The 24,288-nt window shown below is 44.9% G+C and overlaps 1 protein-coding gene across 1 annotated transcript; it reads right to left on the minus strand.

Annotated features, from left to right (window-relative positions):
• Window positions 1-13,922: 13,922 nt before the first annotated feature.
• LOC102779434 (transmembrane 4 L6 family member 5) lies at window positions 13,923-19,882 on the minus strand. Its single transcript, XM_006809173.3, has 5 exons — window positions 19,706-19,882; window positions 14,784-14,852; window positions 14,490-14,644; window positions 14,172-14,364; window positions 13,923-14,079 (listed from the first exon to the last, which is right to left on the minus strand). The coding sequence occupies exons 1-5, from the start codon at window positions 19,880-19,882 to the stop codon at window positions 14,059-14,061; spliced, it is 615 nt and encodes a 204-aa protein (XP_006809236.1). The 3' UTR covers window positions 13,923-14,058.
• Window positions 19,883-24,288: the final 4,406 nt, after the last annotated feature.

Genomic DNA, 24,288 nt, shown 5'->3' on the forward strand with positions numbered 1-24,288 from the left:
GAGTCTTTTTCCTGTAAATCGTTGAAGCTTCACACAAACCAGTCTTCATTTAGTTTAAATTTACTGTCAGGGTTCATGTACGAAACAAACAACAGAGAAAAATACACGAGACCAGTTTCAGCTGCTAATTCCCTCCTGCAGAGCTTGGGCAGGTCAATAACAAGCAGAAATACATCATCAATAAGCAATATTATACTAATACAAATACAGCCGCCCCAACTAAAGCAGTTTCAGAACTCATATCCAAATCCCATCAGTCCACAGTACAAATGCTGACAGTCTCTCTCTCGTGGAGGTGTCGACTAGTTTTCAGATCCTCAGGAAGTTTCCGGTGGAGCTACGGTCCCTCTGCTGGTTGGCTCTCAGAGGCGGGGGTGCAACATGGTGAACAACTTTAAAATCAGCTGCAGATCAGAAATCAGGATTAAATCCTCAAAGCTTAAATTATTTCCTAATGATGTGGCAGTGACGCAAATATCCTGGTTTCCTGTCGTCCATAACTCGATTATGAAGAGATCGACTGGTTTGAAAGTCGCACGCCTCGCCTGTTTGTGGCAGTTATAGTCTGAACAGCTTACAGGAAGCCGTCTGTAGTCCGAGTTTTTGATCTTTGAAAGGCTGTGAGCAGAGTTCAGGTCTGATTGGAGGAAAAAGCATCGTGTTGTTGACCGGTTTGTGTTTTCGGGTGTGATGAGCAGCCAGTCACACGTTAGCCCTCGGTGTGCTGTGTTCTCAGGTGTTCATCAGCTGCTGCTGAAGCTTCACGGCTTACAGAGGAGGACCTGCACCACGAAGGCATCGACCCGCCCTCCACATCAGCCCACAGGGAGGCGCTACACTGAGACGGCGAGCGTAACTAGACTGAGCCTGACCTCAAACACACCACCTACAGTCAGATCAGGAAGACAACCCCATTTTAACTCCACCCTCACAACCCAGCCCACCTGCCTCAGCAGAGCCTGCCGTCACAGGGAGTGTGGGACACGCTGCTGCAGACGCGGCTCTGAAACAGCCGCTGCATTTAGCTGCTGAACCTGAGTCTGACTCCACTGTCATCCTCACGGCTCTACTTCCTGTTTGTCACGATTAAAAAAGAAACCTGAGCCATGATCCATCGCGTGTGTGTGTGTATGATACTTGTCTACTTGTCAGAACGTGACCCACACATTAATCTCTCACACATTAATGCAGTGGAGTTCACTTGGAGCCGTGCGTCTGAGCCCTGCTTCATCTGAGGTCACATTCAGGGCCAAGGTCGTCCTTAAAAGAGGAGCAAGAGTCTGAATAGTGTAATAGTGTTTGTTGGTGCATTCAAGTTTAAAAAGCTGAGCACCAACCACAGTTTTATGTCAGTGTAACCCAGTGTTAAAAACAGGATTAAAAGTATAAATATTCATACTCGTAACAATGGGAATAAATATTGATAAAAACAAAGTTAATTATAATAAATATAATAAATACTGATAAAGCATGTAAACATAAGTTTAATTAATATGTACATATGTTATATGTAATGATATATGATATATATATAAATGATGTGGGGGCAGGACTTAGTCCTTTAGAGTGTGTTTGTCAGATCCACTGAGCGACCAATCATTGGCCGGTCTGACCCTCCCCCAGTCTGTGCGCTGCTCAGACACCTGTGTGTGCCTTCGTGTGCCAGTCAGATACGCCAGAGACACAGACGGTGAAAGATCAGTTTACCCGTGCAGCGAAGAAGCTAGCTGGATAGTGAAAATCCTTTTTTCGGCGAGAATAATAAGGGTGATACTGTATTCCATTACTGTATTCCGTGAGCCAGCGTGAGCACTGTGAAGCCCCGTGCAGCATTTGTTGCTTCACATGGTAAGTCCCAGGCAGCGCATGTGCGCTAGCATAGCATGCTACTTGCCGCTAGCTCCGATGCTAACTTCCGTTAGCCATTTTGCAATGAAAGTGCCTTTTCCGAGGCTAAAGCAATTAGCACTGAGTCTGCTGCACTTTATACGAGATGTTCTTTAAAGGTTTATGTCACATTACTGTGGTATTGATGTATAATGTATGGTTTTGTGTGAAGTTGTTATGTTAGCACATGTTCACTTTTCTCATGGTGCTAATTATAGTTCTGCACACTAAGTATTAGCAACGTGAAACTAAGTGCCTTCACCTGCACTTTACCTAGCTGAAACTTGATAAATCTCAAGCCAATGTGTATTTTTAATGCACTGCTGAGCTATTTTGTATTATTTTAAATGTGTGTTTCCTATGCACTTTTTCCCTTTTGAAATGAGAATAATTTGTTGTACAACATAGAATATTTTGAAAGAAATTTAGAAACACTACAAGCAACTAGTAGTAATAATAAGTTACAGGCATGATAGCTTAAATGTTGAACTGCTGTGTTCTGGCCTGGTCCCCAGGTCAGGTTTTTTCCCTTTGCTTATTTGGATTGGATTGGTTTTGAGGACCTGAGAAGAATCGAGGATCCCTTTTCCAGTACTGGATGGCGAGCCCAGCCCAAAGAGCCGGATGAACTGGTAGATTGTAACCCGACTGGTTACAAACACACATGCGTGACTAGTGAACATTGAAAGACTGAAATTGACTTTGAAAAAGACACAAAAGACAATATATCCTTGGGTCGACTATTTGTGGGGTTTATTTTATTTTGTTTTCAAGAAGCGCGCTCTACTTTTGTTAAATGTGCACAACTTTAATAATTGCTAATAAATGCAATTGTGTTTCCTACACCTACTGTGTACAAGTCCTCTGTTGTCATACACCCTTGGCTCCTACGAACCTAGAACCTGTCTGATCTGGTCCATATTTCCCTTCTGTCCTCGGACTGTGGTTAAAGGTAACTATACTGCCCGTACTACAGGCAAAGAAGGCAAGAAGTAACACTAACAGGTCTTACGTGCCCATTACTAGTACTGCACCACCAGTGTTACATAAGTAAAAAAGTGGCGAGCCAGCCAGGAGCCTAGAGTGTTGTGTGACAACATTGGAATCCTGTTTGACTTTTGATCAGATACTGTGAAAATGGATTTTGTCGAGAAGTATGCCGTTAAAGTACCAAATGCCATTATTGTTAGCGGTGTTACAGATAGAGAGAAAGACAAAGAGGTATTTGAGTTTCTGGAGCAACATGGTACTATTCGTAGAGCACTCGCTGTCGATGATGACTCTTCCGCGTTCCACAAAAGTCATATTGTAGAGTTCGAGTCCGGTGCAGCCGTTGAAATATTAGCCCCTAAGCTGCCTTACCTCTTACAGTCCACTGACAATCCAGATGTCAGTTACCGCATTCGAGCCTTAACTGACGTCTATGCTAAGACCGTAGGGGGCAGTGTTACTGAGGCTTACATTAGCAACCTGAAGGGTTTAGCCAAGTTAAGTGGGAAGGATTTCGAAGAAGTGTTGCGGGAGGCCCTGTCCACAATAGGGAAGACCATCGAAGCTGCTGAGACAGCTGAGATAAACCCCGAAAATGATGCTGCTGATCAGATTTGCCCTGTGGTAGGATCCACACAACTTGGAGCCTCACCTTCAGTCTTAACTGAACTGCCTCACCCTCCTGAATCCATTCAGGGTGCATTCCAACGCCCCATGAGACCAAACTTGACACCTCAAATATTGAGCCCAACTGACCTCAACCCACCAGAGGTTCAGAAAGTAGTAGTCGAGCATGTTGTCAAGAGTGTTGAAAAGACATCACATGCTCACTCTACATTAAGACTCAGAGCTTTCTCTGGCAAGATGCCCAGACCTTACAGCGAAGCTGACTATGAAACATGGCGATCTCATGTTGACTTGTTGATGGAAGATGCTTCTTTGTCCGAGTTGGAAAAAACTCGTAAGATTCTTGAAAGTCTCCTTGCTCCCGCTTCTGATGTCATCCGCCCTCTTGGGCCAGGAGCCACTCCTGCAGACTATCTTAAACTTCTGGATTCAGCTTTTGGCACCGTCGAAGATGGTGAGGAACTGTTTGTACGCTTCATGAACACCTTCCAAGATCACGGTGAAAAGCCCTCTGCTTATCTGCTTCGTTTGCAGGTGGCAGTCAGTCACACCGTGCGCAGAGGTGGGCTTGAACCACATGAAGTAAATAAGCATCTTCTTAAACAGTTTTACAGAGGCTGCTGGGATGATAACTTGCTAACGGAGTTGCAATTGGAGCTAAAGCATAAGGAGCCACCCACTTATGCGGAGCTATTGCTTCTCCTGCGTACTGCAGAAAACCGACAGGAAGTTAAAAATATGCGAATGAAGAAACACTTTAGCGCCACAAAACCAAAAGCAGTGTCTCATGAACAGACGGTCACTGAAACAAATGCAGATGTTCGTCAAGCAGAGTCAGATAGTCTAGAAGAGCTGAAGAAACAAGTTGCCGACCTAAAAAGCCAATTAGCTGCCATTGTGAAGCCAAAGAAACAAGCAACACTGAAGACAGTTCGAACAAGGAAACCTGAAAATAAAAAACCTGACCATGTCAAACCTGAAAACTCACCTCCACCCAGCCGCCCCAGTACTAGGCCCAAGCCCTGGTATTGCTTCCGCTGTGGGGAAGATGGACATATAGTAGCCACTTGTGAGTCAGAGCCCAATCCTGCCCTTGTAGTTGCAAAACGAAAGGAATTAAGAGTGAGAAGGCAGATATGGGACAGGCAGAATGACCAGCTTTCTTTAAACTAAATTCTGCCTCCGTTGCGGGACAAATGGAGGCTGATGCTTTGTTAACCCGTCCCACCCAGGTTAAACAAAAAGCTTCACCTAAAAAGCGTGCCAGCCTAAAGTCGCACACAAGAACAGATTCCTTCGACTTTCCTAAAGGTCTAATTGGTACAAAGAGTACTGCACAAGTGAAAGTTAATGGTCACACAGTGAGTTGTTTGCTAGATACTGGTTCCCAGGTGACTACAGTCCCCGAGTCCTACTATCGTCAGCATTTGTCCTCTCATGAGATTAAGCCATTGTTTGAACTTTTAGAAGTTGAGGGTGCCAACGGTCAGTCTGTGCCTTACTTAGGCTACATTGAACTACATGTCACTTTCCCAAAAGACTTCCTTGGCATTGAAGCTGAAGTGCCGACACTTGCCTTAGTTGTCCCCGATATGCGCACAGCTTCTCAGTCCTTAGTGCTAATTGGGACAAACACATTAGATGTACTTTATGAGCTGTACTCTGACACATGCCATGAACTGCAGCTGAACCTGCCATATGGTTATAGGGCAGTTCTAAAAGTTCTTGAGTCACGACACAAACAGTCCAAAGACAGTAGTCTTGGTTTAGTGACGATGCACAACAAAGAGCCACAGTTGATTCCAGCAGGCCAAACTGTTGTTCTAGATGGTGCTGTAGCTGTGTCAGCCGGTAACGGTGAAAAGTCTGTCTTGTTAGAGTATCCACGAATGTCAGCCTTACCTGGTGATATCCTTGTGAAACCTTGTCTCATAGACCTACCTGAACGAGCACCTTACCTTGTTCCAGTTATACTTACCAATGAATCCGAACATGATGTGACAATCCCTCTAAATTGTGTCATCGGAGAAGTCAGTGCATATCAAAGAGTTCTATCTCACGAACACTCAGTGAGAACTCCAAGATCCCGAACTGAGCAGAAGTCAAATGTAACATATAACTTTGACTCTTCCCCTATTAGCGCTGAATGGAAGGAGCGCATAACCGAAAAGCTAAGCCAAATGCCCGAAGTGTTTGCACAGAATGATCTTGACTTTGGAAAGACGGATCAAGTGAAACACACAATCAGATTGTCAGATGAAACACCGTTCAAGCATAGAGCGCGTCCCATACATCCGAACGACCTGGAAGCAGTCCGTAAGCACCTCAAAGAACTGCAAGAAGCTGGCGTGATCAGGGAATCTACCTCCCCTTTTTCTTCACCCATTGTAGTTGTGCGGAAGAAAAATGGTGAAGTCCGCCTCTGTATCGACTACAGAAAGCTTAATGCGCAGACTATAAAAGATGCTTACGCTCTCCCCAATTTGGAGGAAACGTTTTCCACCTTGATCGGGTCGCAATGGTTCTCTGTCCTGGATTTAAAATCTGGGTACTACCAAATTGAGATGGAGGCGCTGGACAAACCAAAGACGGCGTTCGTATGTCCCATCGGCTTTTGGGAATTTAATAGAATGCCCCAAGGCATTACAAATGCCCCCAGCACATTCCAGCGGCTCATGGAGAAATGTATGGGTGACATGAACCTGCGTGAGGTGATCGTGTTTCTTGATGACATCATTGTATTCTCCAAGACACTTGAAGAACATGAGGCTCGCTTAATGAAAGTTCTTGATCGCCTGAAAGAATATGGGCTCAAACTCTCACCCGAAAAATGCAAGTTTTTCCAAACTTCTGTCAGATATCTTGGGCATATTGTGTCCAGCAAGGGAGTGGAGACTGACCCTGAAAAGGTGGAAGCCTTAAGTACCTGGCCTGTGCCCCGTGATCTTAAACAGCTCCGCTCATTCTTAGGCTTTTCAGGGTACTACAGGCGGTTCATTAAGAACTATTCGAGTATTGTTAAGCCCCTCACTGACTTAACATCAGGCTACCCTCCTTTGCGCAAAAGCACAAAGCCTAAAGCTAAGTCTGTCCAGTACCATGACCCCAAGACACCTTTCGGCGAGCGATGGACTCCCTCTTGTGATCTTGCTTTCAAAACCATCATTGAAAAGCTCAGTACTGCACCTGTATTGGGTTTTGCTGACCCTAAACTGCCATATATGCTCCATACCGACGCCAGCACTACAGGGCTTGGCGCCGCGCTCTATCAAGAGCAGAATGGCCAGACCAGGGTGATAGCTTATGCAAGCCGTGGGTTGTCCAGGAGTGAATCTCGTTATCCTGCCCATAAGTTAGAGTTTTTAGCCTTGAAGTGGGCAGTGACTGAAAAGTTTGCAGATTACTTATATGGAAATCAGTTTACTGTCGTAACAGACAATAACCCTCTGACGTACATATTAACTACTGCTAAGATGGATGCCATGAGCTACAGATGGCTAGCTGCCCTGTCAACGTTTAGCTTTAAGCTCCAGTACAGAGCAGGCAAGCTTAACTCAGATGCAGATGGCCTTTCTAGACGGCCACATGGCGAGTTGCTTAACGACGCAGTGTCCCAAAAAGAGCTCGACCGCATACAGCAGTTCACACAGACTCACCTGTCCCTACCTGACAGCAGTTTAAGTCCTGAAGTAGTGTCTGCTATTTATGAGAAACACCTTGTATGCAGCTCTCAAAATGACACCATCCCTTTGGTTCACTCGCTAGCCATTTCTGCAGCTGCCATTCCAGGTGACTTTGTCAATGAAAATGACTGTGGTGGTCTTCCTGTTATACCCCATATGTCCCCTGAACAGATCACAAACGAACAAAGAACAGACCCTTGTCTGAGGGAAGTCATTGCACAAATTGAAACTGGAGAAAAGGTCCCACCAACTGTGCGAGCTGAACTTCCTGACATCAACCTTCTACTCCGAGAGTTCAATCGATTGGAGATGCACAATAACATCCTGTACCGAACTCGCCAAGATGGAGGAGATGTTACTTACCAGCTTGTCTTACCTGAACAGCTCCGTGACCCAGTCTTCCAAAGCCTCCACTGTGACATGGGCCACTTAGGCACTGAACGTACCTTAGATCTTGCCCGAACAAGGTTCTATTGGCCTCGCATGGCAGCATATATAGAGCATAAGCTCAAAACATGCAACCGCTGTGTAAGACGTAAAACTCCTCCAGAAAAAGCAGCTCCACTTGTGAATATCAAATCCACCAGACCCCTCGAATTAGTCTGCATGGACTTCCTGTCCATTGAGCCTGATCGAAGTAATGTAAAGGATGTGCTTGTATTAACCGATCATTTCACAAAATATTCATTAGCCGTCCCTACCAGCAATCAGAAAGCTCAGACCGTTGCAAAAGCCCTTTGGGACAACTTCATAGTCCACTACGGGATACCCGAACGATTGCATAGCGATCAAGGTCCCGACTTTGAGTCCCACATTATCCAAGAGCTTTGCAAGATCATGGGCATTCGCAAAATCCGGACAACACCCTATCACCCCAGAGGGAACCCGGTAGAACGTTTCAATAGAACGTTACTAAGTATGCTAGGTACTCTTGAGGAAAAGGACAAAACTCAGTGGCATAACTATGTCAAACCACTCGTTCATGCGTACAATTGTACGAAAAACGATACAACTGGTTTTGCCCCATATGAGTTAATGTTTGGCCGTCAGCCAAGATTGCCAGTCGATCTAGCATTTGGGCTGCCCTTTAGCAACAAAAGTTTTAAGTCGCATTCTCAGTACATAACAAAACTAAAGGCAACTCTACAAGAGACCTACAAACTAGCAACAGACCATGCTAACAAAATGGCAGAAAGAAACAAAACAAGATTTGATATGCGAGTGAAACCCTCAAAACTAGAGCCAGGTGACAGAGTTTTGGTGCGTGCAGTCCGTCTCAGAGGCAAGCACAAGCTAGCCGACAAGTGGGAGACTGATATTCACGTTGTGGTGAACCAAGCAGGTGACTTGCCCGTCTACAGTATAAAACCCTTAACAAAAGAGGGCCCAGTCCGCACAGTCCACCGCGATCTCTTGCTCCCTTGTGGTTTTCTTGCCCCTGTTGAGGAGAAACCTGTCCAACCAACTCATGTACGCAAACCAAAAACAAGGCAATCACCTAAACAACATGAGGAATGTGATCATTCAGAACTGGAAGATGAGGATGTCTGTTGGTTCAGAGAGGAACCTCTTCAAGAGCCCATAAAGGTCACTCGAGTCTATGAGATTCCCCAGCCAAAGACACACCCTAATGATCACGATCATGCTGAAACTCATTTGCCCGGCGGAGACAACTTACATGAACATGACAACTTGCTTGGAGCTGACAATTTAACCGGATGTGACAACTTGCTTGGAGCTGACAATTTAACCGGATGTGACAACTTACCTGAATGTGGAAATCCACTTGGATGTGGAAGCCTAGAGGAGAGTGAAACCATGGTGGAACACTCAAACACTGACAATGAAAACGAGAGTGACGCTAACTTACCCGATGGACCTACCTGTGATGGGCCAGTGGAAGAAGACAACTCAAATGATAATCAAGCGAACTCAAGTCAGTCAAATACTGAGAGTGAAGCCACAGCGACTGTAAGGCGCTCAGAGAGAACAAGAACCCAACCAGAACGACTGCAATATAGTCAGTTGGGAAATCCTCTTATTTCCATTGCCCAGTCCCTGTTTCAAGGTCTGAGCCTGGCTTTTACTAGTGCCTTGACAGAACAAGATTCTGTGATCATCCCCATGAATGCTGGTTCCACTGTCATTACCGTTTAGCTATCCCATGCAAAGGGACTTGCATGATTCTAAGGGGGGATAGTGTAACCCAGTGTTAAAAACAGGATTAAAAGTATAAATATTCATACTCGTAACAATGGGAATAAATATTGATAAAAACAAAGTTAATTATAATAAATATAATAAATACTGATAAAGCATGTAAACATAAGTTTAATTAATATGTACATATGTTATATGTAATGATATATGATATATATATAAATGATGTGGGGGCAGGACTTAGTCCTTTAGAGTGTGTTTGTCAGATCCACTGAGCGACCAATCATTGGCCGGTCTGACCCTCCCCCAGTCTGTGCGCTGCTCAGACACCTGTGTGTGCCTTCGTGTGCCAGTCAGATACGCCAGAGACACAGACGGTGAAAGATCAGTTTACCCGTGCAGCGAAGAAGCTAGCTGGATAGTGAAAATCCTTTTTTCGGCGAGAATAATAAGGGTGATACTGTATTCCATTACTGTATTCCGTGAGCCAGCGTGAGCACTGTGAAGCCCCGTGCAGCATTTGTTGCTTCACATGGTAAGTCCCAGGCAGCGCATGTGCGCTAGCATAGCATGCTACTTGCCGCTAGCTCCGATGCTAACTTCCGTTAGCCATTTTGCAATGAAAGTGCCTTTTCCGAGGCTAAAGCAATTAGCACTGAGTCTGCTGCACTTTATACGAGATGTTCTTTAAAGGTTTATGTCACATTACTGTGGTATTGATGTATAATGTATGGTTTTGTGTGAAGTTGTTATGTTAGCACATGTTCACTTTTCTCATGGTGCTAATTATAGTTCTGCACACTAAGTATTAGCAACGTGAAACTAAGTGCCTTCACCTGCACTTTACCTAGCTGAAACTTGATAAATCTCAAGCCAATGTGTATTTTTAATGCACTGCTGAGCTATTTTGTATTATTTTAAATGTGTGTTTCCTATGCACTTTTTCCCTTTTGAAATGAGAATAATTTGTTGTACAACATAGAATATTTTGAAAGAAATTTAGAAACACTACAAGCAACTAGTAGTAATAATAAGTTACAGGCATGATAGCTTAAATGTTGAACTGCTGTGTTCTGGCCTGGTCCCCAGGTCAGGTTTTTTCCCTTTGCTTATTTGGATTGGATTGGTTTTGAGGACCTGAGAAGAATCGAGGATCCCTTTTCCAGTACTGGATGGCGAGCCCAGCCCAAAGAGCCGGATGAACTGGTAGATTGTAACCCGACTGGTTACAAACACACATGCGTGACTAGTGAACATTGAAAGACTGAAATTGACTTTGAAAAAGACACAAAAGACAATATATCCTTGGGTCGACTATTTGTGGGGTTTATTTTATTTTGTTTTCAAGAAGCGCGCTCTACTTTTGTTAAATGTGCACAACTTTAATAATTGCTAATAAATGCAATTGTGTTTCCTACACCTACTGTGTACAAGTCCTCTGTTGTCATACACCCTTGGCTCCTACGAACCTAGAACCTGTCTGATCTGGTCCATATTTCCCTTCTGTCCTCGGACTGTGGTTAAAGGTAACTATACTGCCCGTACTACAGGCAAAGAAGGCAAGAAGTAACACTAACAGGTCTTACGTGCCCATTACTAGTACTGCACCACCAGTGTTACATAAGTAAAAAAGCCACTTTTTTACTTATGTAACACTGGTGGTGCAATACTAGTAGTGGGCACGTAAGACCTGTTAGTGTTACTTCTTGCCTTCTTTGCCTGTAGTACGGGCAGTATAGTTACCTTTAACCACAGTACGAGGACAGAAGGGAAATATGGACCAGATCAGACAGGTTCTAGGTTCGTAGGAGCCAAGGGTGTATGACAACAGAGGACTTGTACACAGTAGGTGTAGGAAACACAATTGCATTTATTAGCAATTATTAAAGTTGTGCACATTTAACAAAAGTAGAGCGCGCTTCTTGAAAACAAAATAAAATAAACCCCACAAATAGTCGACCCAAGGATATATTGTCTTTTGTGTCTTTTTCAAAGTCAATTTCAGTCTTTCAATGTTCACTAGTCACGCATGTGTGTTTGTAACCAGTCGGGTTACAATCTACCAGTTCATCCGGCTCTTTGGGCTGGGCTCGCCATCCAGTACTGGAAAAGGGATCCTCGATTCTTCTCAGGTCCTCAAAACCAATCCAATCCAAATAAGCAAAGGGAAAAAACCTGACCTGGGGACCAGGCCAGAACACAGCAGTTCAACATTTAAGCTATCATGCCTGTAACTTATTATTACTACTAGTTGCTTGTAGTGTTTCTAAATTTCTTTCAAAATATTCTATGTTGTACAACAAATTATTCTCATTTCAAAAGGGAAAAAGTGCATAGGAAACACACATTTAAAATAATACAAAATAGCTCAGCAGTGCATTAAAAATACACATTGGCTTGAGATTTATCAAGTTTCAGCTAGGTAAAGTGCAGGTGAAGGCACTTAGTTTCACGTTGCTAATACTTAGTGTGCAGAACTATAATTAGCACCATGAGAAAAGTGAACATGTGCTAACATAACAACTTCACACAAAACCATACATTATACATCAATACCACAGTAATGTGACATAAACCTTTAAAGAACATCTCGTATAAAGTGCAGCAGACTCAGTGCTAATTGCTTTAGCCTCGGAAAAGGCACTTTCATTGCAAAATGGCTAACGGAAGTTAGCATCGGAGCTAGCGGCAAGTAGCATGCTATGCTAGCGCACATGCGCTGCCTGGGACTTACCATGTGAAGCAACAAATGCTGCACGGGGCTTCACAGTGCTCACGCTGGCTCACGGAATACAGTAATGGAATACAGTATCACCCTTATTATTCTCGCCGAAAAAAGGATTTTCACTATCCAGCTAGCTTCTTCGCTGCACGGGTAAACTGATCTTTCACCGTCTGTGTCTCTGGCGTATCTGACTGGCACACGAAGGCACACACAGGTGTCTGAGCAGCGCACAGACTGGGGGAGGGTCAGACCGGCCAATGATTGGTCGCTCAGTGGATCTGACAAACACACTCTAAAGGACTAAGTCCTGCCCCCACATCATTTATATATATATCATATATCATTACATATAACATATGTACATATTAATTAAACTTATGTTTACATGCTTTATCAGTATTTATTATATTTATTATAATTAACTTTGTTTTTATCAATATTTATTCCCATTGTTACGAGTATGAATATTTATACTTTTAATCCTGTTTTTAACACTGGGTTACATCAGCAACACAGTCCTGCAAACCCCCAGACAGGGTGGAGTTGGAGTCATGATGCACCCAAATACAGGAGGCAGAACTGGGAAAACTCAGCTTTATGTGCTGCAAGCTTGCAGGTAAAACAGACTGAGACACAACAGGATGGGTCAGGGTTCAAAGACGCCACGTGGACCATCGTCCACCATCGTCCACATGGACCGTCGTCCACATGGACCGTCGTCCACATGGACCATCGTCCACCATCGTCCACATGGACCATCGTCCACCATCGTCCACATGGACCATCGTCCACATGGACCATCGTCCACCATCGTCCACATAGACCGTCGTCCACATGGACCATCGTTCACCATCGTCCACATGGACCATCGTCCACATGGACCATCGTCCACCATCGTCCACATGGACCATCGTCCACATGGACCATCGTCCGCCATCGTCCACATGGACCATCGTCCACCATCGTCCACATGGACCGTCGTCCACATGGACCATCGTCCACATGGACCATCGTCCACCATCGTCCACATGGACCATCATCCACATGGACCATTGTTCACCATCGTCCACATGGACCATCGTCCACATGGACCATCGTCCACCATCGTCCACATGGACCGTCGTCCACATGGACCATCGTCCACATGGACCATCGTCCACCATCGTCCACATGGACCATCGTCCACCATCGTCCACATGGACCATCGTCCACCATCGTCCACATGGACCATCGTCCACATGGACCATCGTTCACCATCGTCCACATGGACCATCGTTCACCATCGTCCACATGGACCATCGTCCACCGTCGTCCACATGGACCATCGTCCACATGGACCATCGTCCACCATCGTCCACATGGACCATGACCTCGAAACACTGCAAACTGCACAAACACACGAATAAATACAGAGCGTTGTTGTTTGCACTGTTGTTCTTATCTGAATGATCAGTGTAATCAGAACTGTGACAGATATTATCTCTGCAACTAAAACATCTTTAACACTTTTATTTGTTTTTATGGATTTTCACAAAAACATAAACAGCATCAGCTTCAGCCAATAACCTTTGATTAGCCTTGTCTCGTGCTTTCTTTGTGGTATTTATTCTGTATTCACTGAGATATTTGAATGCTAATCAAAATAAATACATAAAAAGTTTAATAAAATGATCAGTAAACAACATAATCAATAAAAATCAGAGTTTAACTTTGAAAACAAAAATCAATGATTTAGTTTTGAGCTCTTATTAAGCACGAGGATATTATTTCATTATTGATTATTTAGCTTAACTGGATGTTTGAATAGTTTTATTCAGGAAAATAAATAAATAATTATTAAAAGGTACATGTACTGCAATCCTGCGTAAGGTCGAGGTATCTCAAGTTATTGATCTTCATGCTATTGATTGTCTAAAGTGCATCAGTGAAAGACTTTTAATTTTAATTCTGTGTATCACAGTTGGAGCTCCCAGGATCGAACCCACGTCAAGCTGAACCTGGACTGGTCTGAAACATAGAAACACACACGCATGAATAAGCTGCTAAATCTGGAGCTGATGTTATAAATAGATGGTCCAACGCTGGGCTCGCCCACAGACCTTGCTGTGGGAGAGGCCCTGGCCCAGAATCAGGCCCAGTATGGAGTTCAGGATGTTGGCCCCACAGAGGACCGTCTGCAGGCCGCTCACAGTCCCCATCACACTGAACAGGACCAAGTTCCACTGGACCACCGAGCTGGGCTCCAAGCAGACCCCAGACCACAGAGTCCTGTTGAACAGGTATCCCGAGTGTCTGAGGAGACAGGAAAACATCTGCCCAAGAGTACAAGGAAACATCTTTGACATTACTCCGAGTGTCTGGGGACAGAGAGACAGGAAACCACTAAAACCAGTTCAGAACATCTGTGTGTGTCTCACCGGCCTGGGAGGGGCTGCAGCGGGACCCCCCAGGTGGGACCAGAGGAGTCGTTGTAGAGGCAGAGGGGACCCTGAGACAGACCAGTGGCACTGACCAGGGAGCAGGAGGCAGCAGAGAGCAGACACAGGCAGGAGTAAAGCAGCTGGCACAACATCTGGAGAAGACAGACGCGATATGACTGACAACATCTGGAGCAGCTCACACGTGTCAGAAAAATACAGACGTGGTTTCCACTTTGATAAAAAATATCTGTGATGAAAATCAGTGCGAGAGGGGGTGGAGCCTGAGGTCACCTGACTCCTGAACGCACAGCAGCCTCGGGTTCTGCTGCTCCGGACAAACGCTCGAGCTCCAAGTAGAACCTGAAATCAGAGTTTAAAAATTCTAGTTAACCTGTTACACTTTAACTTGAGGTCAAATCACAAAGAGGAACATAAAACACATCATCAGTCAGCAAATTATACTGATGCACATGTAACTGATGAAGTCACTACAATGAGTCAAAGGTCAAACATTGAATGTACTGTACCAGACCCAGCACACAGCTTTATCCACAGTCACTGAGCAGATAAAACCAGGAACACACAAAATCCTCAGTAAGCAACTAAAACAAATTCAGCTATTTAAAATAACATGAATATGAATGATATGGCTGGATTGTCTCATCTTTACACAACCTGCTCCTGCTGTGATCGACTCCAGCCTCTATGGAGCAGAGCTTGTTCCTGTGCTGCCATGATTAGTGCCTCTGTGCTGCTTTTCAGTCCAGCTTTGTCCAGCCACTGGTAGGATTTCTGGATATCAGCCACCTCCTCTATCTGCTGGTGGTGCATACCGTGCAGGGGCCTGTGCTTCCATGATGGTTCCTCCTCTTGCTCCTCTTCGTTCTCACGTTTCTGCTGCCTGAGGTGCTGACACTCACCGGTCCCCGGCCTCCTTCCTTCTGCTTAGTGTACAGCCTCAGGGTGCTGGACTTGGGGTGAAACCCTCCATGCATGGTCAGTGGCTTCTATCTCCTCCTTTGGCCAACTTATTACCCCAGCAGGGCACCTGATCACAGGCAGGGCTTGGTGTTGATGGTCCTCAGGACTTGCCTGACCCTCTGCAGGTACTTGGTGGTTGCAGCTTTCCTAGCGGCCTCTTCATGGTTCCCATTCGCCTGCGGGATCCCCAGGTACTTGTTGCTGTCCTCGATGTCTGCAATGTTGCCTTCTGGTGGTTTGATCCCCTAAGTTTGACTACCTTTGTCTAAAACTGCTCCGTGTCCACAGTATCATTTTCAAAGAGTTGTTCATCCACATTGAAACAGCCAAAAACGCTTACGTTCCAGTACTGTACATGCGCGTAAAGTAACACGATTCAACCTCCCTCATTTCTGTCTGCTGTCGCAGCAAAATGTCGAGGAAAAGCACCAAATTTTTTAAATGGACTGACAATGAGGTGGAGCTGTTGCAGCGAGTAATACGAGAGCACAAAGTTGCAAGAACGAGTGAGAATGAAAGAACTGGAAGAAAAGCCATCTGAGCATGTACAAAACTGATATTAACCTTTAATAGGGCTGTCAAAACTGAGAGCAAACAAAATGCTCTCCACCACCTTAGTTGAATTGGTCACATGACTGCATCACATGACTAAAATGCGTCATGGCTTTACAAAGCCTCCATTTTCACAGTCCACACCACAACGCGAAAACTCAAAACAACAGTCATAATTCTTCTTTACTTCTTAGAGAACAAGAACGAAACTGAAAGGATCTCTGAGGGTTAGAGTTAGACGAGACTGGACAAGGACATGGGAGCTAAGCAGGAAAGATAAGGGAGAGAGAGGCCTCCCCCAAGAGTTGAAGTGGAAAAACACTAGGCCTGTATTGCTGTTCGCCACGTCCCCGTTGAGTTCCTGATGAGGGGTCTTAGGATCCTGTTGATCTGTTGTGGACAGGTCTAGGCCTTCCAGGATCCAGCTGTGGGGCACTGAGTCAGGTTTTCCTGTAATCCATCCAGGCAGTGCACAGGTTGGTCAGTCTGGTCTTGCAGTCTCGGCTGACTGTTCGGTCTACCAGCAGCTGGTGTTTTGCTCCTCTGGTATTCTTGCCAGTTCCTGTTTGTGTCCCGCTCCTGTTGTGACCCATGTGCCTGTTCATCTTAGCCGCTATGATGCCTGACAGGAGCTGCCACGTGGTGCTGAGGCAGGTTATTGGCCGGTAGTTGGAGGGGACCGGTCCCTTCTGGGGGTCCTTGAGGATCAGGACTGTCCGGCCTTCGGTTAGCCATTCTGGGTGACTAGCTGCTGGTTCCCCAGCCCCAGGATGGAACAAAGACTCCGGTAAGTTAATGGGCAGCGGGCTGTGTGCTTATGTACTCCAGGACCGGTACCATAACACCGCCTTACGGCGCATGTGCAATTTTCACTGTATATGTACAATGACAATAAAGGGCTGTTCTACATGGAGGAAGAGAATATCTCCTGCTCAGCAAACAAACAGAAGCTGAACATCCTAAAACCAAAGAACTCATCATGGACTTCAGTAGGCACAGACAGGTCCACTCTCATTATAAATGGAGAACAGGTGGATCTGTCTCCACCTTCAGGTTTCTGGGCACATCTCGGCTGATCTCACCTGGACCCACAACAGAAGGCCCAGCAGTGGCTGCACTTGTGTCCTGAGCAAGAATAACCTGGACCAGGAGCTGCTAATGCTCCTCAGTGGAGAGCGTGCTCTCCTCCTGCCTGGTACTCAGGGGCCACGACTGAGAGCAGGAAGGCTGCACAGAGGGTCATTAAAACACCAAAAACATCCCTGGCTGCCCTCTGACACCCCTGGAGATCATCGCCTGATCCTCCGGTCTCAGGAAAACCAGGGCTATCACAGGTGACCCCTGGCACCCCGGCCACCACCTGTTTGACCCAGTGCCCTCCGGTCGGCGCCTGTGGTCAGTCAGGTCCCACACACTAACAGCTTCTTCCCAGGGCCATTCGGACTGTTAACAAACACCATCTCAGCCCTGATCACTCAGACCACTCACACACAGACTCTACCCAGACCACGTTCTCTGCTCTACTTCCAAGCGCTTGGAACTTGTTCTTCTAATGCAGTGGTTCCCAAACTTTTTTTTTATGTTTGGAAACATATTCAGCGATGCTTCATCTCCTGCTTTGCGTTTGTGTGGGCGCCCGTGCTAGCAGTGTCCAAGCGTTGTTTGTTTGTTTTTCCCTTGTCATACCCCCCCCCATTGGATGGAGCTGCTCTCTCCAAATGTTCCTTCACTTGTTTAACAGCAACATTTTCAATAACCTTTGAAACCACAGGTGATACAGGTAATTGGTCTGTACCCAAAGTTAATTCTGTTCATCTGGACTTTTCAGTGGGAGAAACGTTTCATCATCATCAGGTGACGTCTTCAGTCTCAGACTGCAGGTTTCAACCTTATAAACAGCACATTTACATAATGACTGAAGCCAGCAGCACTGAAGGAACAATGGGCTGGGGGGTCAGTTCATGATCATTAATGTGCAACTTTCTATTTTATTTATACAGCACCAAATCACAACAACAGTCGCCTCAAGGTGCTTCATACTGTCAGGTCTACAATACTATAAAGAAAACAGAAGAACAACAAAAATCATAATGAGCAAGCGCTTTGGAAACACTGGGAGGGAAAACCTGCAGCTGGTTCAGTGAGGGGGGGGGGCTATCTGCCCCAAGCTGTGACTGAATCACTCAATGAAATATGGGAACGTATCGAACGCTGCACTGAGGTCCAGCAGGACAAGCACAGAGATGAGTCCACTGTCAGAGGCCATAAGAAGATCATTTGTAACCTTCACGAAAGCTGTTTCTGTGCTGTGATGAGCTCTGAAACCTGACTGAAACTCTTCCAATAAACCATTCCTCTGCAGATGATCTGTTAGCTGTTTCTGTGCTGAGATGAGGCGGCTCAAACGCTCAAACGCTCAAAAGTTTGGTTCTACTTTACGAGAACGGATGACAACAGGGCAACTTGCAATACTTGCAAAGTAGAGATTTCATTTAAGGGAGGAAACACTACGAATATGCAAAAGCATTTGCTCACAAACACGCGATGACCTTAAATGAATGTCGTGTTTTTAATTCCGGACTCGTGAATCTTGACCCAGCAGCAGCGGTAACGTTTGCACGTCCTCTCCCGTTAATGCGGCAGGTAAATAATCAACAACAGTGCAGATTATGTTAGCGCAATCTGCCTTATTACAAACCTGCCATTACTGTGCATTTAGGTGACCATGATGAGAGAGACAGAGTCTGGCTCAGATGCTGGCAGTTCTCGCTGCAGTCTACCGTAGCGTCTCCTTTCAGGCAGGATAGACGAATGTCAGCGAGCAGAGACTCAGTTTGTGGTCAAAGGCTTGCAGCCGTACTTTGTTATTGCTACAGAATAATTTATGTTATACTTTGTTATTGCTGCAGAAGAATATTTATTTTATTATTTTACATTTACAGTTTTTTCCTGGGGACCCTGTGACGCCCCATTGAAGAGCCGCAGGCTGGATCTCTTCAGATCTCACTGTTGGGTTTGTAAGGCCATGTTACTCCTACATTTCTCTCTTGTTCAAAGAGAAGATATAAGACAAAGTTCTGAGCTAATCGACCTTAGTGTTCTCCTTTTTAAAAAGAATCGAATCGTTAAACAGAATCGAAACTGGAATCGTGAAAATCTTATCAATGCCCATCCCTACTCTTGTGGGATTGAGGTGTAGTAGACACACTGATGCTTTGGAGAATTACTTAAGTTAAGGAAGAATAAGCAGTCTACAGACTCCTGTTAAGGCAGCTCTGCGCAGGATTTACTTCTGAGGGAATAATGTTATACTCTGTATATTCTCATGTTGTTTACTTTGTTCTTTTTAATCGTACTATGTGGTTGTGACTATCACATCATATTTTGCATCTAAATATCATGTGACACTTAACCTCTGATCTCACTTTTACATTTCACATCTGCCTTTGTTTCAGGTTGACCCCAATCGTTTCCCAGACGTGAAGAGTTTGAGGCTTAGTTTCAAAGACAACAGACATTTTATAAGCTGACCTTATTTAACTTTGAGGAAGAGGTGAAAGGTCCAAAGTGAGGCGATGTGTAGCGTCCCTACTTTGGCCACATACACAAACACACATGGATGAGGCGTGTTAAAGCAGTACATATATAAAGTATAAGAACCAGTCCATGTACACACTCACCAGGAAGCCAGAGCCCCACAGTCCTGTGGCCCAGGTCGCCTCTCTAGTCACATGACCGTCCAACAGGAACTGGATCTTCAGCTCAGGAACCAGGAGCAGGATGTTGCACAGTATGCAGACAATCGCCATGGGAACTAGAGACACGCCCACACATCGCAGACACCTTGACACACACATCTAGATTTCTATAGAAACTGCACATGAAGACAGAGATTAACGCAGGCGAGTCTCTGCAGGTAAAAACATCTTCATAGTATGATCGTTTCTTCTAAACCAAACATCTAACATCCGACTCCTGGAATTTTAATCGCATTATCTGACTCTTCTAATATGACTGTAATCTTGGTAGTGTGGTTACTCTAATCCAGACCTTCCCAAAGTGTGGGGCTGCCCCCTAGGGGGGGTGGAGAGCCATTGCAGGGGGGGCGCGGTATGAAAAGGGGCGGGGGGGGGGGGGGGGGGGAACACAACGCTTGGACACTGCTAGCACGGGGCGGCCACACAAACGCAAAGCAGGAGATGAAGCATCGCTGAATATGTTTCCAAACCAACTTCATTCTGAGCCAAAGAAAATATGGTGAAGCAAATCTGCCCTTTGGCTTCACCTGCACAGGTGCTGAGGTAGGTCTCCCTGCAGGATTAGTTTCCCTGCATTGGAGCAGCGCTGGGCTGTTTAAATCACGGACAAACAGGATCCCACATTCTTGATTTTTAGTTCAAACACTTGTTGTAATGACTAACTACTCCTGACACGTTGGAGATGTTTGCTCTTTATACAGTAAAGTTACAGGATACAAATAACATCAGGCTGATCCTGCAGCGATTTGTTCCCCCGGTTCAAATCACAGACAAACAGGATCCCACAGCTGTTTATGTTTTTGAACCCATTTTGCACAGAGAGACATTTTTTGATTTGATAGCAATGTTGAATATTATTACACAGGAAAAAACAGCTACAGTAAAATAATGACAGCGTGACGCCTCTGCCTTTGTAAACAGAGGGACAGTAACTGCGTGTAAACCTGCAGACAGTCAGATTAACAGTATTTGTCTCTATCATTCTGCAGTTCATCTCATGTAAACAATAACGTGGCCACAGCGTGGCGTGAATAAAGGCACAAACCTAATAGTAGTTTATATTCTGACTGCCTGTAATTTATTGCAGGTTACTTGTATTTGCTTAATTGTTTACTAAATGTTTGAGGTGTGAAATAAACTAATGGAGCAAAATATGTGTGTGTGGTTGGAGGATGTGTGCGTGTGCGTGTGCGTGCACGCGGGGGAGGGGGGAGCGCGAACATTTTCTTGTAAAACAAAGGGGGGCCCAGCAAAAAACGGGAACCACTGCTGTAATCTGACTCCTGTAATCTGTTTTTTGTTGCTCCTTTATTCTGACTCTAGTCTGTATTCCAGAGCCTGTAATTTGCCGTAATATGCCTCCTGTGATTTGACCCATATAATCTGGTTCTATAATCTCTTTCAACATGACTCCTGTAATTTGACTTTTGTGATCGGGTTCCTGTAAAATGAGTCCTCGTCTCAGATTCCTGTTATTGCCCACATGGAAAAGATATAAATCTTATAAAGTTTGTATCTGTCTTGTGTGAAACTTGTATGAAAAGCAAACAAGAGTGAAAACAGATATAAGAGCCCTTGAAAAATTATATAATGAAACTTGTATGTTTTGGATACTTACTAAAAAAGTGGCCACTTTCATGAGTAAATCATATGTTTTTACTATTTCTTTTCCATATGGGTGGATTCCTCTAATGATGCTGTGACGTGACTCGTTTAATCTGGTTCTTTAAAACTTATTTATAAACTTACAAAATCATCCTTGAAATGTCATTGAAAGAATCACATTCATATTTCTGTCAGTACAGTCATAGTCTGAGTCTGAATGTATTGAATAATCATTATTAATAATACAAACATGTGTCACATAAAAACACTGATTCCATCATACAGATTAATAATCACTCATTCTTCAGTCCTCGAGTGTTTAAATCACTGAATAATAATATAATTACAAAACTGTGATCATGTATCATTCAGGTCGAACTACAAATCTCATCAAAGTAAAAGCATGAATAAAGGCTCTTTTATGTTGAAATTATTAAACCCATTTACAGATATAATTTCTCAGGTTTTAGTTTATTTATCACGTGTAAGATGATTTTTAAATCTGTGACAGACTTTGAGCAACAGTCATATGTTTCTATTAATAACAGCAGAAGTCGACTCACCGGGAAGGCTGACGATCCGCTTCAGACTCTATCTGAGGAACAACCACAAATATCTATCAGCACATGCAGCAGGACACGCCCCCCGCTGTTACGCACGCAGGAAGTACAAAAGATGGAAACTTACCCTCCACAGGACGGGCTTGGTATCAAACTGGAAAGACAGAAATAAACAGGATAAAGTCGGACCTACAAACACACACATGATGCGACGCAGCAGATTCTGCTTCTGTAGCTCAACACGAGGTTTTTCAGGGTGGATTCCTATTGGTCGATTCTGTCACCACTGATCGTGACTGGTCATTGTAAAGGTAGAACATGACTGGTCCCGATTACATCAAGGCCTTGAAAGACACAATATATTAGAAGTTAATCATTTGGAGGTTTTGGTGCATTTGTAGACAGAACTAAGTTCACAGCTCCAGAGCTGGACTGAGAAAGACCTAACAGTCAGGAGGTCAGAGGTCACGGGCCACTCAAAGATCAAATCAGTGCCCGTTCAGCTCAGATGTTTCTGCTGCTTTTCTCTGTAATCAAATCAAAGAGTTGTCACAGCACATGTGAGTGAAATGCTTGTGTGCCAGCTTCACAAGCAACAGAGCTGCAAAATGCAAGAACCAACCAAAGAGCAGGAACGTGAGAATGAGATGTGTGCACGCTACTACATACGTGTACGCATTCATCTGTTTCAGACAGCAGCTGATCCGCTCTCAGCCCACAGTCGAGCTCACACTAAATACTTCAGAGCGAGCGCCCGAGCTCATGTGAGTGAAAAAGAAAAATCTCAGTGAGACATCAGTTTCTGTGCCACCTGTACGTCAAAGAGGCCACGCCCCTAATGCTACAAACCTTAAACAGGTAAGATACAAAAACATCCTCTTCTGATGAACTGGAGTAAACTTTGGTCCACAGCAGCGTCTCCTCTGGAGTTTTTGAGTCGCAGTCCGAGGAACGGCGAGCCGAGGCGCCCGCGTTGAAGCGTCCTCATCAATCAGGCCTGATGTGGTCGACTTCCTCACATTTTCTCGTGGAGCTCATTAGGTCACACAGCGGAAACCATGACTCCCTGGGGATGTTGACATCAGTCACCAAGGTCACATGACCGCAGGGAAACCGCAGAAAGCCGTGTGGCGATGTAACTTCCTGTTAGACCATACGCAGTGACCTGGTTTCTGACCCCGAGTCTCTGACCTGCTGATGCTTTCTGTTCCTCAGTCTGAGGTCAAGTCAGAGTTTATTAGTGTACATCAGAGTGCTTCACGATGCAATGCGGGCAGAACAAATCAATGATGCTTACATTTACACGGTGTAGTGCAGGCCCAATGAAAGTCACACATTGTTTTCAAAAGCTAAGTTAAACCAGTGTTTTTAAACGGGATTTGAACGACTGAATTGATTCTGGTGTACAGATTTCCACTGGGAGATTATTCCAGAGTCTCGGGGCAGAAGCAAAAGCACGCTCACCTCTGGTTTTTAAACGAGACATTGGTCGCATTAGGAGCCGTTGGCTGGAGGATCTTAGTGCTCTCGTTGGGTTGTACACATCAAGCTCAGTTCAGTAGCTGGGCCCAGGTTAGTTAGAATTTTAACAGTGAGCAGAAGGATTTTGAAATCAATGCGATATTTGATGGGAAGCCAGTGTAGGTTAGCGAGGACAGGGGTGATCTGCTCGTGCCTGCTGGTGCTGGTTAAATGGTAAATGGCCTGTATTTGTACAGCGCTTTGCTTAGTCCCTAAGGACCCCAAAGCACTTTACACATCCAGTCATCCACCCATTCACACACTGGTGATGGCAGCTACATGTAGCCACAGCCACCCTGGGGCGCACTGACAGAGGCGAGGCTGCCAGACACTGGCGCCACCGGGCCCTCTGACCACCACCAGTAGGCAACGGGTGAAGTGTCTCGCCCAAGGACACAACGACCGAGACTGTCCAAGCCGGGGCTCGAACCGGCATGATTGATAAAAGCTTTTCTTTGCACAGTGGATGCTTGCTTCTTTAATTTAAAAGAACTATCCTCGAGCACTCCGAGGTTTCTGGCAGAATGAGAAAGGTGGTTGGCGAAAGAGCCCAGTGTATCAGTTAGCTGGCCCAGGGGAACGTGGCTATCAAAAACAATTCTGTTTTGCTTTCATTTAAGAGAATTCTGGGATAGCCAGTCTTTAACCTCCTGCAGGCAGAATGTGGACGGGGCATCCAAATTTAGAGGAAGGTCCATTTGGATATCATCTGCGTAGCAAAACCATCTAAAGGGCTCAAAAGTTTTAAAAAACTGAAGTGTGATCTGTGTTTCTCTGGTTTTCCAGCCAATCAGGACACAGTGCCTCAGTCACTTTGTA

Source organism: Neolamprologus brichardi, chromosome 14 (genome assembly GCF_056152115.1).
Source record: "Neolamprologus brichardi isolate AB-2024 chromosome 14, ASM5615211v1, whole genome shotgun sequence".
Taxonomy (NCBI): Eukaryota; Metazoa; Chordata; class Actinopteri; order Cichliformes; family Cichlidae; genus Neolamprologus; species Neolamprologus brichardi.